We start from the raw sequence: 16,445 nt of genomic DNA on the forward strand, positions 1-16,445 counted from the left end.
GTGAAGGACAGGGAATCCTGGCGTGCTGCATGCAGTCCATGGGGTCCCAAAGAATTGGACAGGACTGAGGGACTGAACAACAGCGTCACCAGATGAAATACTTAACTGCTAGATTAATCTTACTGTTCAGTCCTGACCAACTCTTTACTGCCCCATGGACTGCAGCATGCCAATCTAAGATTAATCTTAGGGTATATATTTATCTAAAATTCGAACTTAACTGAGTACCCTGATTTACATCTGGTGAGCCTACCTGCAATACACAGGACAGGCCCCCAGGACAAAGAATTATCCAAACTAAAAAGTCCAAGGTGTAAAGTTGAGCAGGTTATGCAGATTACTGGGCCAAGCCTCGGAATTTCTGATTAGGTATTTCTGGGATGGAGCCCCAGAATACGCCTTTCTATCATGTTCCCAAGTGAAGCTGTTGTTGGAATTATATTGGAGAACCACCCACCTAGAGAGAAAAAAAGGTTTCGTGCCTTAGTGAGTAATAGAGAGGAAAGTGCCTAGGCTACCAAGTAAAGGAACCGGGCAACTGGAGAGTGCAAGAGGGGCCGAGTATGTTTCACTGCCCTGGCCCCGGCCTCAGAGGCACTTCCGGGTTTCCTCTGAGCATCGCGGAAGCCCTAAAGTCTCGTTGGTTGCTGGGATCGGGGGCGTGTCCTAAGCAGGGGTGTGTCCTGGGCGGGGAGCGGAAGGCGGGCCGAAGGCGAGTGGAGCGCTCTCTTGCCGGACGTTGCGCTGCCGCGACGGCCGACGCCAACAGCGCCGAGGCGCTCTAGGCTCCGCGCTACGAGTGGTATCTGGCACGAACCACGAGGCTCCAGTCTGTTCATCGCAGGTCGAGGTCGCCCCGCTTGCACCGCCGACTAGACCCCTCTTGGATGTGGGAGCGGCGGACCGTAGCGATGTTTTTTCTCAACGGTGCCCCAGGCGTTGGGCCTCGCTGCCGCAGGCGGACGGTGAGTAGGTGGGACTGGTACAGGCACAACGGACCTCGGGTCTTCGAGTTCAGAGAGCCGTCTGAAGGGGGTCCCCCTGCGGGGCGGAAGGCGGGGCTGGCCCCGGGGCGGGGTCAACTGGGGCGGAGCGAGCGTGGGGGTGGCAGCCTTTGTAGGCCGGGCTGTGGGCGTAGCCGGGGCCAGCTTACGCTGGATGTACTAAGGAAGGAGTGGCCAGGGCCTTTGGGCGGGATCGGGGGTGGGGCAAGGACGGGCAGGGGCGGGAAGGACTGCTGTGGGCGGAGCTGGGGCTGGGGCGGGCAGACGCTGGGGGCGGAGCGGGTGGACATTTGTGGGCGGGGTCGGCGGGATCGGGCGTGCTTAGAGGCCTTGCCCTTTAGAGGGAGAGGAGGTTCTGCGTTGGGGTGCGCTGTGAAGGGCGATTTTGGCATTTCCACAGTTTCTGCCTGCTTCTGGGATCGCTGAGGTTGCATAGCATCTTTGTTTTCCTCTCTTCCCCTTTTTTGTTTAGCATTGAGATAAGTACGAGTAGGGCCCCGTATCTCACAAAGGCTATTCTTGAGCCGTTTTGCACCTGGCTTAACTTTGAGGCATTTACGTTTATAAAATGTCTTATTAAAAAATGTTTTTTCTAAGTAACTTTAAAAAATGAGACAAGTTTGAAAGCTAATACAAAGAATCCCTACGTTCGAGTCACCTGGGTTCCCCAAATATTAACATCTTACTTAAGAGAGCAGTTAGCAAAACCAGGACACGTAAGGTCTACAGGCCTTGTTCAGAATTTTTTGCTCTTCTCAACCATTTCGTTTTTGTGGTATAGGATCTAAGTCAGGATTTAGTTCCGTTTAGTTGTCCTGTCTCATTGGAAAATTTAATATTTTAAGCACTAAAGGTCCCCTCACCTCCAAGATCCTTCAGAATGGCTGTAGGAACATCAGATCTCAAATCAAAGAGACTTTTCTTCCTGGATGGCAGAGCCAGTTGAGAATATCCAGCTGAGCCTCTGGGAATGTCCAACTGAGAATGTCCAGCTTAGCCACAGCTTTGCACACCTGTGCCTTGACACATCCAGCCCTTGACTGCTCAGCATCTCCTGGTTTTTCTCTCTCTCAGGTCAAGCTCCTGCCATTACATCTCTTAGACCTCTCTGAAGATGTCCTCCTTTTCCAGCTTCTCTTTCAATGTGGGCTTCCTCCCTGGGTAACACCTGTGGCTTCAGGGATTCTTGTGGCTTTGGGGCTTCCACAAATCCTCAGAAAACTGACTCATTTATGACTTTAGCCCAGGCCATTTCTTTGTCTCAGACCCAGAGGGACTGTGGCCTTTCAGTACCTTTCTGAGTTATCTCAAAAGCATTTCCATCCCAATATGTGCAAGACACAGCTCCAAATCACCCACATCTCATGCCATAGTTCTGCTCCTGGCCTCTGTGAATGGCACCACCCTACCTTAGCCACTAAGCCTTAACTCTGGGAGGCCTCCCTGATCAGCCCTCTCCCTCCCCCTCAATCATCCAAACTTGTTGATTTACTTTTTGAATCCTACTTGGGCTGGCCCACTTTTTGCCATAAACACCACCATCCTGATGATCTCTCTTATCTCCCTATGTCTGCTTTGGTGCCCTCACTCAGTTGTCTATACCACAGTCAGAATAAACTTATTAAAATGTAAACCCAACTGTGTCATGCTCTGCCTATAATCTTTTTTGATTTCCTTTTGCTTTACGTTAAAGATAAGTCTCTTTAAACAGTGCCTTCAAGACATGGCATAGCTGATCCAGTCTCTTTGTATACCCTGTCCCTTGGGTTCTCTACCCTGTCATAATTGTCTTTGCTTTCCCACGTGCTTGCTGTTTCTTCTGCTTGGGATGCTGTTCTCTGCCTCCTCAGGAGGAGGGTCTACTCTTTTGGAGGGTCTCTTTCCTAGGGAAGTTCTAATTATCCTTTCCTTAGAAAGAAGTTCTATGACTTTCCTGACTAGATCTAAGTAAGTCTTGTTTTGTAGATCTTAATCTCTCCTACCTCTTCTTTTTGGTGGCCCTGTTAAAGTAATGATTTTATACATGCTTAGGTATCTGGTAGGCACTTCTGATGTTTGCTAAAGGAGTGAAGTAAGGGCTTCTTTATATGGCTGCCCAAGAGCCTCTTTCTGGAAATCATTCCCGTCGGGAATTTGCTTAGCCTGGAGAGGCACTGTTTCCTCCTGTCCATTTCCTCTGGTGGTTCTGTCAAGAAGGGCAAGAAGGATGGAAGGGCCATACAGTAGGGGATGGAGGGACTGAGGAGCACAGCCAGAGGTCCCCTGAAAGAGAGAAATGGCTTTTCCTACCGTTTCTGCTGAACTATCCCTTCTGTTCTTGTTTGAGTCCACTGTATCAGTTGGCTCTCCATTGCTAGACATTTCCTATGCAAAGGTTTAGAGAATCTTGAGGAATGCATTTTTGTTAGGGTGAATTAAGAATTGAGTTCCTTAGTACTTTACTAAATAGCTGTCTTAAAGCCAAAAAGTTAAGATGAAAATGAAAGCCTGCTATACAATTTGGAGAATGCCCTGCAGTATGGCCATTTGCTCTGCAGCAGAAGTTGTTCAGTTTAGAAAGTATTTACTGTGCGCCTGTTACATGCCAGGAGCTGTGTTGGCTTCTAGGGATCAGTCAGTTCAGTCACTCAGTCATGTCCAACTCTTTGCGACCCCATGGACTGCAGCATGCCAGGCTTCCCTGTCCTTCACCATCTCCCCGAGCTTCCTCAAACTCATGTCCATTGAGTTGGTGATGCCATCCAACCATCTTGTCCTCTATTGTCCCCTTCTCCTGCCTGCAATCTTTCCCAGCATCAGGGTCTTTTCCAATGAGACAGTTCTTCCTATCAGGTGGCCAAAGTATTGGAGCTTCAGCTTCAACATCAGTCCTTCCAGTGAATATTCAAGGTTGATTTCCTTTAGGATTGACTGGTTTGACCTCCTTGCAGTCCAAGGGACTCTCAAGAGTCTTCTCCAACACCGCAGTTCAAAAACAACCTACTACAGATTTGTTGGAAGTTTGATATAGTTAAAATTGTCCATCCTCCTTTGAGTTTCTGTGTTTTCTAAAAGAAAGGTTTCCCCATGCTGTGGCCATTAATATACTTCAAAAGTTTTAAAGTTTTGCTTTTTTTTTTTTGCAATTAGTGCTTAATACATTTAGGACTTCACTGTCTAAACAGTAGCCACTGTCCACATGTGACTATGTAAATTAGAATTACTAAAAATTACATAAAATTAAAAATTCAGTGTCTTAGTCACATTAGCCATATATCCAGTGCTTAATCTTCACATGTGTCTCATGCCTACTGTCTTGGATAGCACTGATACAAAATATTTCTATCATTGTGGCAAATTCTATTGGCAGCACTGATGTAGGACAGTAGTTTTCAACCAAGGGAGATTTTACCTCCTGTCCTTCCCACCAGGGAACACTTGGTGATGTCTAGAAACCCTTTTGTTTTTCACGACCAGTGGGACAGTTGTTCTACTGGTATGTAGTAAATGGAGGCCTGGAATGCTGTTAAACATCACACAATACATAGGAGAGCCCCCTATAACAAACACCATGCCAATAGTTCTGACTATGGGAAACACTGTCCCAGAATGTATTTTATTGTGAGGTGTGAGATGAAGGAGCTGCTTCTTTTCTCCTCTGACTAGCCAGTCAACTGCACATCATTTTCTGTGTGTACTTGATCTGTATCCCTCTGGTTAGTAGTGAATCTAGAGATTTTTTTCCCTCAAATGATACAGAAGGTCCTATTGTCTTGCATATGATTTCTTAAAACTGACTTCCATTTTCTTACAGATTCTTAGACTCTGCAAGTAAAGATAACCTGGTGTTCCCAGTATATCATGGCTTCATCTTCAAGGTAGGAGCAATGTTTGATGAAAGGCTTTATGCAAGTACAGTTGACTCTTCAACACATAGGGACTAGGTTGCTTACCTCTGTGCATTCACAAATCTGTGTGTAACTTTATAATGGAGCCCTCTGCACTGCTGGCTCCAACCAAATGAGGATCGTGTAGTACTCTAGTACATATTTACGGAAAAAGAATCCATGTATAAGTGAACTCACATAATTCAGTTCAGTTCAGTCACTCAGTCGTGTCTGACTCTTTGCGACCTCATGGACTGCAGCACGCCAGGCCTCCTGTCCATCACCAACTCCCGGAACTTGCTCAAATTCATGTCCATCGAGTCAGTGAAGCCATCCAACCATCTCATCCTCTGTCGTCCTCTTCTCCTCCTGCCCTCAATCTTTCCCAGCATCAGGGTCTTTTCCAGTGAGTCAGTTCTTTGCATCACGTGGTCAAAGTACTGGAGTTTCAGCTTCAGCATCAATCCTTCCAATGAATATTCAGGACTGAATTCTTTTAGGATGGACTGGTTTGATCTCCTTGCAGTCCAAGGGACTCTCAAGAGTCTTCTGTTAGTTCACATAAACCTGTGTTATTCAAGGCTAACTGTATTTACCCCTTTGCTTTTGAAAGGCCAAGTTTTTAACATTTTCAGCTCTCAGTCCTGCTAGCCACCCTAAGCACTTGGTGTCTATGAAGCACCAAGGAGGGAGAAGAGAGAGGAAGACAGGAGAAAAGGCAAGGCAGACAAAGGAGTGTGTGGGGGTGCAGTATGGATGCAGCTCTGTAGCTCTAATTCTACACTTGAGCTAAAGATGTGATTTGCTTTCCCCATCCTTCAAGGCACAAGAGGGTTCTATGTGGAGCTGCCTCAGTTCCTGCAGGCTTTCTCACTATACGGGTGTGAAGAGCCAGGCAGAGGGGTTTGAGGGCCTGTGGGTATGCAGCAGCTTGAGTGGTGAGACTAGCCAAGACCATGGCTGGGCAGGTCTGGATCTGCTGCTGTAGACCATGGGTGGCTGGAGGAGGCATGAAAAGGGCTGATGCTCTTTGAGAACACATCTTAGTTTGAGGCCTGTGGAGAGGCAGAGCTTCAGGTTTCCTCTCCCTTTCTGGCTGGCCCAGAGAGCTTGAGGTATACCTCATCTCCCCAGAGGTCAGATGTCTTGTGCCCTAGCCTCTAGCATGGGGGCTGGTGGAGCCAATGCCCTGAAAGTGAGGTTGGAGTGCGTCTCTAATGCAACCTAAACTCCAAAACTTACAGGCAGGCCTGCAGAGAAATAGCCTTCATGGTAAAGCCTGTATCCTCCCTCTGGTGTGTGGCTTTTCATGCAGTGGCCAGGGAATAGGACAGCAGCAGTGCCCACCTTCTCAAGCCCAGTCCATTCTCATAGCCACAGTGATGTGATGACCACTCATGTCCTGCTCCATACCCCTCAGGGACTTCCTCTGATAACCTGGAAGTCCTCATCAGGACTCTTGAACCCTCTGGAGCCTTGGCCCTGGAGCTAGCAACCTCTGCTCTACTCTTCTCCCCTCGCTATGTTCTGCAGCATCACTAACCTCCTTGCTGTTCATAGATGTCAAGACCCTTTGACCACAGGACCTTGTCTACCTGTACCTGCAGTTCTTTCTCTCCATCTGGGATACCCTGTCTCAGCTGTCTGCAAGGCTCACTCCTTCACCTTTCCAGTCTGTCTGCCCTGTAAGCCTTCCCTCATCTGTCTAAAGTAGCACCCCCAGCCCTATTCCTTTGCTGTGTTCTCTGTCCCTTATTCAGGAAGGCCCTCATCACTACCTGATGCCATCCTGTGTAGCTACTTGCTTGTTGATATGTCATTTGTTTCCTTCATTTGGAAACAAGTGCTGTGCAGGTCGGGGAGTGGAGTGTGCCCACTGCAGTCCCTAAGCAGCACTAAATACAAACATCTCTTATATTTGGTTCCCACATGGACAGGCAGAATTAGAATAGCAGGGGTTTCCATGTTTCCAAATCCATTTGGCAGGCAGGATGCAGTAGGCTAGCAGATGTTGAGGGAGCCATGTGAAAATCTGTCTGAATCTGGCTAGGTCTTGAATTTGGGTAGTGAGAGTTCAGGTAGGGAGAATGAGAATTTGGGAAGTGAGGAAACTTATATTTGTCAAGTGAGTAAGAACAAGGGAAGAGATAGGTAAGGCAGAAGCACAAAAGCAGGGCTGCTCGGGTCACTGAGTCGAGAGACATCAGTGGAGGTCACTTCAGCAGCCCAACCTTCCCATTGGCAGTTACTGTTAACCAAATGATGAAAGTGGCATCTGGACTCATCACTAGAGGGAATCCTCTATTCAAAGACTTTAAGCAGAAAAGGAAGTATGGAATACCTCTTTAGAACACCTCCCTTTGTTAAAACACAAATTAGAAGAGTAATCTGGGTTTGTCTGGAACATTGACTTATCTGGCACATTGCCTGGTGGTATTGGATCTAAGATGCTGTTACAACAGGAGTGCCCCCCTCTTGGACAGTGGTTTGGTGGAGCTTTCTGCTGAAGTTCTAGCTTTCCTGCATGGCCTCTCTTCATTCTGTTTACTGTCATTGCAGCGGCCTCTCTACTGGGAGAAGTACCAGCTCAAAGCTGAAGTCTGTGAAGTTACTTGAGGTTCTGAATGCTCTGGAAGAGGAGGAATCTCACAGTAGGGAAGAGATCTTCATTGCACCACCCAAAAATGCTGCAGGGGACTTCACTGATGAAGACTCAGGTGATGAAGATGGCCAGCGAGGAACCCACGTGCCCGGTAATGTGTTGCATGCTTTTGTGGTCCCTGAGGACTCTGGCACTGCAGAGGAGGAGGAGGATGACCTGCAACTGCAGCCAGCCACGAAGAAACGGAAGGCAGTAGTGGAACCTCAACGTGTTTGGACCAAAAGAGATATCCGCCCGGACTTCAGCAGTTGGACAGCAACAGATCCTCATATGGAAGATCTCAAAAGCCAGGAACTGAGTCCTGTAGGTCTCTTTGAACTGTTTTTTGATGAAGGAACAATTAATTTTATTGTTAATGAAACCAATCGTTATGCTAGGCAGAAAAATGTCAACCTGGGTCTGACAGCCCAGGAATTGAAGTGTGTCTTGGGCATTTTGATTTTAAGTGGGTATATCTCTTATCCAAGGAGAAGGATGTTTTGGGAAACATCTCCTGACTCACATCATCATCTTGTGGCTGATGCAATTCGAAGGGACAGATTTGAACTGATCTTCTCATACCTGCATTTTGCAGATAACAATGAGCTTGATGAAAGTGATAGGTTTGCCAAGGTCAGGCCTCTTATCGTACGCATGAACTACAATTTCCGGAAGCATGCACCCTTGGAAGAGTTCTATAGCTTTGGCGAATCCATGTGTGAATACTTTGGACACCGGGGGTCTAAGCAGCTGCCTGCGGGGAAGCCTGTGCGGCTGGGCTACAAGATCTGGTGTGGGACGACCAGCAGGGGCTATCTGGTGTGGTTTGAGCCCTCCCAGGGCACACTGTTCACTAAGCCAGACAGGGGCCTGGACCTGGGAGGCAGTATGGTGGTGAAATTTGTGGATGCACTTCAGACGCGTGGCTGTCTGCCATACCACATATTTTTTGACAAGGTTTTTACAAGTGTCAAATTGATGTCCATTTTAAGGAAGAAAGGAGTGAAGGCCACAGGAACTGTTCGTGAGTACAGAACTGAGCGTTGTCCCCTTAAAGATCCCAAAGAACTGAAGAAAATGAAGAGGGGTTCGTTTGATTACAGAGTTGACGAGAGTGAGGAGATCATTGTGTGCCGCTGGCACGATAGCAGTGTGGTCAACATCTGCTCCAATGCTGTGGGCATAGAGCCAGTGGGGCTGACCAGCCATCACTCAGGAGCTGCCAAGATGCAGACCCAGGTTCATCAGCCATCCCTGCTGAGACTGTACCAGGAGAAGGTGGGGGGTGTTGGCCGTATGGACCAGAACATCGCCAAGTACAAGGTGAAGATCCGGGGTATGAAGTGGTACTCAAGTTTCATTGGTTATGTTATTGATGCGGCTCTTAACAATGCTTGGCAGCTGCATAGGATATGCTGCCACGATGCCCAGGTGGACCTCCTGGCCTTCCGAAGATATGTGGCCTGTGTGTACTTAGAGAGCAATGCAGACACGTCATCCCAGGGGAGGAGAAGCCGGCGGCTGGAAACTGAGAGCCGCTTCGACATGATTGGGCACTGGATCATCCACCAGGACAAGAGGACCCGCTGCGCCCTGTGCCACTCACAGACCAACACCCGCTGTGAGAAGTGCCAGAAGGGCGTCCACGCCAAGTGCTTCAGGGCATACCACATCCGGTAATGCCTGACGGGCAGAGGGGGCCCTCTGGGTATTCCATTTGCAATGAGATGTTTACAACTAGGTACAGAGAGCATTTGGGGCACTTGTGTGTAGTGTTGACAAAAAGGAACCTGAGTCCTTGATTTGGTTTTGTATTTCTCCCCATTTTCATTACAGTTACCTTTTAATTATCTTCTATTATGCCTACATGTAATATACATTAATATTTATATTAGTCATCATAAATTTTTGTAAAGATATATTTTGTACAGCTATTTATTTCAACTTATGGGCCCTTTTTATTCAAATAAAATTCTTCCTTTGGGGTATAGCTGTCTGGTAAGGACAATTGAATGTAACCAAAACCTTAGAGAAACTTGTGAACAGTAAAAGGATTTTATAGTATATGCTATCAGTTATACTAATCTGATATAGGCAATATTGTATCAATATGATGAAGGATATCTTAATCATATTTATTTCATTGTAATCTAATGCTAGCAAACTATCCAGGGATAGATAATCTGCCATTATTTACCCAGCTGACTAGATTTATAGAGTTTGTATTTTCTTGAGAAAAAATATTTTCCTAATACATGTATATCCATATAGAATCCATTTTTTTAAATAGTGTGAAGGAGGGAATTTTTTCACCTAAATGGATGGTCAGCATCATTTATTAAAGGTTAAATATATTTCCCCAATGATTTAAATTCTACCTTTAAAAATTCCTGAACTTTGGGGGAAAGTATTGAAACAAAGAAAAAAGTTTATGTTGGAAAGCCTAGTGGAATATAATCCAGAAGAATATAAGAAATACATATAAAAATTTGGACTTAATCAAAAACCTAAGAGAGCATGTTGAATATTTTTATTTGGGAAAGAACTTGCTACAATAGCACAAATAAAAAGAGTATATCAATGTATTTGACCATATAAAACTAAAATATCCATTAGCAAAGGAAAACATGAGGAAATTGAGAAGATATGTTTCACATTATTCCATTTGTAGTAGTATCTTCAGTGCAAAAAGATCTTATAAACACATAGGTGGCAAGGATAAAATGTGCACTTATATGTAAAATAACAAATGGAAGATAAACAGTGAAGATACATAAGTGATGGACAGGGAAGCCTGGCATGCTACAGTCCATGGGGTTGTAAAGACTGGGACACAACTTAGCAACTGATTTAAACTGAGATGTCCTTTTTTAAACAAATTAATTTATTTGTACATAATTCCTGTTGGCATGAATATAGGAAGGTGACAGACTCATGCAGAACCTGAGGAAGTATGAATCTGCACAACCTTCCTGAAGGTGATCTAACAGGTCCATCCAAAATCTTAAAAATTAAAAACAGAAAAGCAAATGTTTGGTCCATTGTGATGTAAATAAAAGGGAGAAAAGGGACAGATCCTTCCTTCAGTAGAATCCCAACAATTAAATGGAGAAGGGAGGATGGAAATAAAATACTGTTATTTGGCAAACATCACAGCAGTAATTTTGCAGGTAATAACTATCTGTAGATGCTAACCTTAGGGCAGAGAATTTCCTGACAAGATTTCCAGAGGGAATAAGCAGTAACCACTTAGTGGGAAAATCAGGCACACCACCACAACCAACCAAAGTTAATACTACCTGTATTGAGATATAGATGTCCTGTGCTACCCACCTCACCTCAGGTATGGTAGGTACACTGTGATATTCCTGCCAAGAAGGTAAAACCTGAATTCTAAATCACGAGAAAACAGAAGACAGACCCAAATTGAGGGATATTTAGCAGAACAGTTAGCTAATACCTTTTGAAAGTGTTGAGGTTGTAAAAGAAAATGAAAAGGAGGGTCTGTCCAAGATTAGATGAGACCAACGAAGTATAGCAAATGCAATGTGTGATACTGGCCAGGTTCCACAAAAAAGGTTTAGTGGGATAACTGATGAAACTTGAATAAGGTCTGAAGTCACACCATTTTATAAATATTCACTTCCTGCCTTTGACAATTGTACTATGGTTATTCAGGATGTCAACATCTGGGGAAGATAAGTAATAGGAGCTAGCTATCTGTACCGCTGGAACTTTTGTAGGTTTGAAATGCTTTAAAAGTGGATGTTAAAAAATGTTTATACCTTTGGCACATCTTTAGGAATCTAGCCTGGACACTTAAAGACATTTGTCTTAAGAAGTTTGTTGATCAAATTTTACTTTTCAGTTTTTGTCTCTTGTGTCATGATGATCCTGAGATTTTAGCATTTACTTACCAGGTATTTTTTGCCTAACTTATCATCCAACTGAATTAATTGAATGGTTGTGAAAACAGTTTGTAAAGCTTCCAGAAGCTCCAGAATGGCCAATTATGACTTCCATGGTGGCTCAGATGGGAAAGAATCTGCCTGCAAGGCAGGAGACTCAGCTTCAATCCCTGAGTCAGGAAGCTCCCCTGGAGCAGGGAATGGCTACCCACACCAGTATTCTTGCCTGGAGAATTCCATGGGGAGAGGAACCTGGCAGGCTATCGTCCCTGGGGTCGCAGAGTCACACACAGCTAAGCGACTAACACTTTCTTAAGAGCTAAAGGAAAAATTGGCTCTGAGACTGATGGATAGTCTCAAGTTGTAATTGATGTAGGAACATGTGCAGGCTATTCCAGGCCACTGAATGATGCCAGAACTAATACAGTAGAATCTGTGTAGACAATGCCAAGTCTCACAACTGGCAGTCAAGGCCAGATGACATTCCTTGTTGGCATATTCCCAAAGGAATTTAGGGTACAAAATGAAACTATGGTTGGTCACCAATCCTACAAGTAGGGAAGCACTTGAACAGAATGTCCCCTTGTCTACTCTAGCAGAACCGTTCATGAATCTTTCAACTGGAAAGGTTATGAAAGTTGTCCTGGTTATTCTGAATGGCATTTCAAAATCCTTCCAGTTGTTAAGAAGCTGGACAAAATTTTAAAAAAACAAAAGCAAAAACTAAACAGTATACCAGACTATGAAAACATGTATAACATTGAAGTTCTTCTAATGAACAATGAAAATAACTTTGTCTTAAGGCTTCATTGATTACCAGACAATTACGTCTTTATAAAACAACAAATGTAAAACACATAAAATTTACTATCTTCACTGTTTTTAAGTATATATAGTTTAGTAGTGTTAATTATGGTCACATTGTTGTGCAAAAGATCTGTAGAACTGAAATTCTGTATCAATTGAACAACTCATTTTCCCCTCTTCCAATAAGTCTCCCAGTCTTTGTTGTGGACCTCAGTTTGCTTGTTGGGACCTGCCTTCAGCATTCAGTCAGGCAGTGTACAGTTTCACCTCAACCTTCACTTCCAGCTTGTGTTGAGCCTCCCTGTTAACCAGAAGTGAGTGCTTAGAGCTTCTCAGGTATTCCTGAGTAAGCGCACATCTCTGGCAGTGTACACAATCCTATGAAAGCACACGGCCTTCAAGAATCCCAGGACTGTGTGAAAGCTTTTCAGAGTCTGCTACAGATATCTCATTCCCCAAGTTTTCTTTTTAAGCCTTTTGGTTAACCAATTTTTGCCCAAATAGTATGTATTGCCTTTGGCAGTCACGATGTTCCAACAGTTGCCTTTGATTGTTTTTTTCAAAATGCCTGTGGGGCCTATTTGTACTGGATGAGTGCTGAGTCGGATCAAATATAGATGATTTTGCTAGTGGGGATCTTCCAGGGAATGAGCAGAGTACATGATAATTCTCTGGGGACTGGTCTTTGAAGGAGATCCATTCCTGACTTGCCACTCCAGTTATTGCCCTGCTCCTGTTTTTTCCACTTCAGGCTGTTGTTTTTCAAGGTTATAGCTAAACAGGAGAGGGAACAATAAGAATAATAGATGAGTTAAAAGGCCATAAAACTCACCAATTTAGTAAGTTTCAGCCATTTTTCTCAAGTAAATCCTCTCCAGATTGCTGAAAGCCTTTGTTTAATTTTCAGAAGTCTGAAAAAGTTGATTCTGGAAAAATGTCTAGTGTTTTCATTGCTTTTATGGGTATGAAATTTATTTTCAGAAATCCTTACTCTGGCATTTTTGCTAACATTAGTTTTGAAAAGTTGTTATGCTGCATAAACAAGTTTTTCTTTCTGTACTCTGAAGATACCTGTTCATTGTCTCCTGACTTGCATTGTTTTTTTGTTTTTTGTTTTTTTGGTAAGTCTCTTGTAATTCTTATTCTCTTGGTTCTGTATATAATGTGTCTTTTTCTCTTCAAGTGCTTTAAGACTGTCTCTTTATCACTGATTTTTAGCAATTTTATTATGCTGTTCTTTGTAGTTTTCTTCCTATTTCTTCCTATTGCTTGGGAATATTTGAGCTTCTTGGGAATGTCAGTTCAGTTTTCATCAAATGTTTTGTTTAAATATCTTAATACTCTTCAAAACTGTCCTTGTTGAATGTTAATACTCTTCAGAACTGTTCTTGAATGATAGAAGAACTGTCCTTGTGAAAGGTTGTTGCTGAGCCACAAAAAGGCGCTGGGATTCTTGGCCTCTGGAGGAGAAGAATTCAATCGGGGGCCAGAGACAAGGCTTGATCGCTCAGAGCTTTTGTGTAATAAAGTTTTATTAAAGTATAAAGGAGATAGAGAAAGCTGACATAGACATCAGAAGAGGGCAGAAAGACTACCCCCCTGTTAGTTTTTAGCTGGATGTTATATAGTTACTAGCAGTCTGTTAATGAAAGAAAGGAATGTCTTAAAACTCAGACAATGGCACCAGGTCCCTCATCCATAAGATGTATTTTGGGATAATCTTGGCACCAGCGGAGTCATTCCAGGCCATAAAACGATTGACTTGAATCTTCTAGAAAGGCAGATTACCATACAAATACTTTCGCTTACATAGATTAGAGAAACAATGTCTGAGTATAACATACTGATTTGTCAAGTCAATTCTGAGTCATTAGGCAGAACCGACTAGAAGACAGAGGCTAGGGTAAATGCGTAGTGTATTAACATAGCTTAAGACAAACATTTCCATAAGAAAAATGCATTGGTTAACTCAAGGTTTGAAAATAGTTAAGTTCAGGTGGAACCAGGTGTCATTATGGCAACACAGTATTTTAAGAGAAACCTCTTTTTTAATTTGTATAGAGAAGGGGGAAAAAAAATGTATCACTAGTTTCCTCCTGCCACTTGAGAGAAAGAAAAAGATGGCTGACACTTGCAGCCTATTTCCTCCGATTGGAGACCCCTGGACTTCCTGCCTCTTACCCTCTCACTTATTTCTTGAATGATAGAACAACTGTCCTTGTTTCTTAAATGATAAATAAGGGATGTTGGTGTGCAGTGAATCAAAGGGAAAAATAAGTTGTTTTTCCCTGTGTACATGAGTCGTCTCTGGGGTTGTAGATGTAACAGTGGCAGCACAAGAGTAGGGGCTCAGCACTTGGGAGGAGTGCTTATAGGGGTTGGGGAGGGTAAGTTATAAAAAGGATAAGTTAAAAAAAAAACCCTGAAATCCAAACACTATGTCTATTGAAATTCAGAAGTAAATTTCAGGAAGGCAGTGATTTCACAGAAGAAGTAATGACTCTCTTCTTCAAGATGTAGGTGGAGACAGTGATGTGTTGGTAAATTAGCTCTCGAAAAAAATATTCTTAAGACAAAAAAAATTAAAAGCCTTAGTTGATAGTCTTCTTCAGCTGCCATGGTCTGAATACCTCCACCATGCTATCAATGGTTTAACAACCAACTTGCAGAATTATTTAAGATTTAACAGTTAGCTCTTGTGAGTCGGTATGAACCAGCTCCAGAACACTGGTAGTGGAATATACGGCACAAACCATAAGGTTTAGAAAAAACAAGCCACCTAACCCAGCACTCAGCAGGCATTTCACCCAGACCCTTGGAAAGGTGACAGCCACAGATCAGAAGACACAGAAGAGGAAACATTCAGCAAATATGATGTCAATGAAGGAAAATATGTGCTCCACAGCCCTTTTGAGTGCTTTCTTATTCTTTAGAAGCTGGAGGCTCTTGGGGATGTTGGTGGATGAGGCAGGGCAGGGAAGAAGGTGCAGATTGCATGAAGGAAAATCAGATCTGTGTTTCCAGGGACAATCAACCAGGAAAGAAGGTGAGTGGAAGTGAGGTAGCAAGAAAGTTCTAGAGAATAGTTCTAGAAAATGAAGTCTTGTGTTAACTTTTATTTCCTTGCCTCATAGTTTAGCCTTGGTTGATTTCACCTGAAAAATTATGGGAAGGAAAACCAGAGTGTGTGTTTTTGTAAATTTTTGCAAAACTTTTCTATCTTTTTAATATAGTATGTTCAGACATGTGGTAATATTTGAACATGTGGAAGGTGGAAATTTTTTTATTGAAATTATAGGTTATTACAAGATTAAAATAGAGTGATTTAATTGGATTTTTGTTTAGGTCTGTTTTTAGCCCCTTCAATTTTCAAGATTTGACACCAAGAACTCAACTTAGTTTTTATCGTCACGTAAGGGTCTTTTGTTGGAGATGGCAATGGCAACCCACGCCAGTACTCTTGCCTGGAAAATCCCCATGGACAGAGGAGCCTGGCAGGCTACAGTCCTTGTGGTCACAAAGAGTCGGACCTTACTGAGCAACTAGGCACAGCACAGCACAAGGGTCTTTTATAAACTGAAGCATTTCAGGACTTTCAGTCATGGTTGGCCTCTTTCAAAGACTATAATAGATTCACATTTCCTTTGTAGTTGAAAAAAGCATCATTGATCCAGTTTTCTTGGTGAAACTTCATCATCCTTACCATCACTACATCTACCACCTCAGCTACCATCACTCCAATTACACCATTTACCACCATCATTATTGCCACCATCACTACTCACCACTGCCAATACCAACACTATTCTCATCACTGCCGCTATCACCATTACCACCATCATCATCATCAGTCCTAGAGTGCCTAATTTGAGGATGTGGGCCTAAAATTCTCAAAGAAGCATGAAGAGGATAAACACAGGTCACCAGTTTTATGTATATATGAACTGAACCCATGGAGTCAATGATCCCTTTGCAATTTCAAGTATGAAAAGACCAGGGCTGAAATGGAATCTAAGCAGCACTGTTTTAGAATGAAATAGAGCTAGTGGTCAACATCCATCATGTGTTTGTATCTAAACTGAGGTTAGGCAGCATCCCAACACCGTTTGCCAAGCACACACCACCTCCTTGTTCCTCAGACTGTATATGAGGGGGTTCATCATAGGAGTGAGGATGGCACCACGCATAAAAAGAACTTGGTCCAGCTTGGGACTGTAGT

General features: G+C 43.6%; 1 protein-coding gene across 1 annotated transcript; it reads left to right on the forward strand.

The window, feature by feature from the left end:
- The first annotated feature begins 706 nt into the window (after positions 1 to 706).
- Positions 707 to 15,974, forward strand: PGBD2 (piggyBac transposable element derived 2). The gene is made up of 3 exons (XM_061151152.1): positions 707 to 965; positions 4,798 to 4,861; positions 7,430 to 15,974. Exons 2-3 carry the CDS (start codon positions 4,845 to 4,847, stop codon positions 9,189 to 9,191), a joined length of 1,779 nt encoding a protein of 592 aa, XP_061007135.1. The 5' UTR covers positions 707 to 965; positions 4,798 to 4,844; the 3' UTR covers positions 9,192 to 15,974.
- Positions 15,975 to 16,445: the final 471 nt, after the last annotated feature.

Source organism: Dama dama, chromosome 9, assembly GCF_033118175.1.
Source record: "Dama dama isolate Ldn47 chromosome 9, ASM3311817v1, whole genome shotgun sequence".
Lineage (NCBI taxonomy): Eukaryota > Metazoa > Chordata > Mammalia > Artiodactyla > Cervidae > Dama > Dama dama.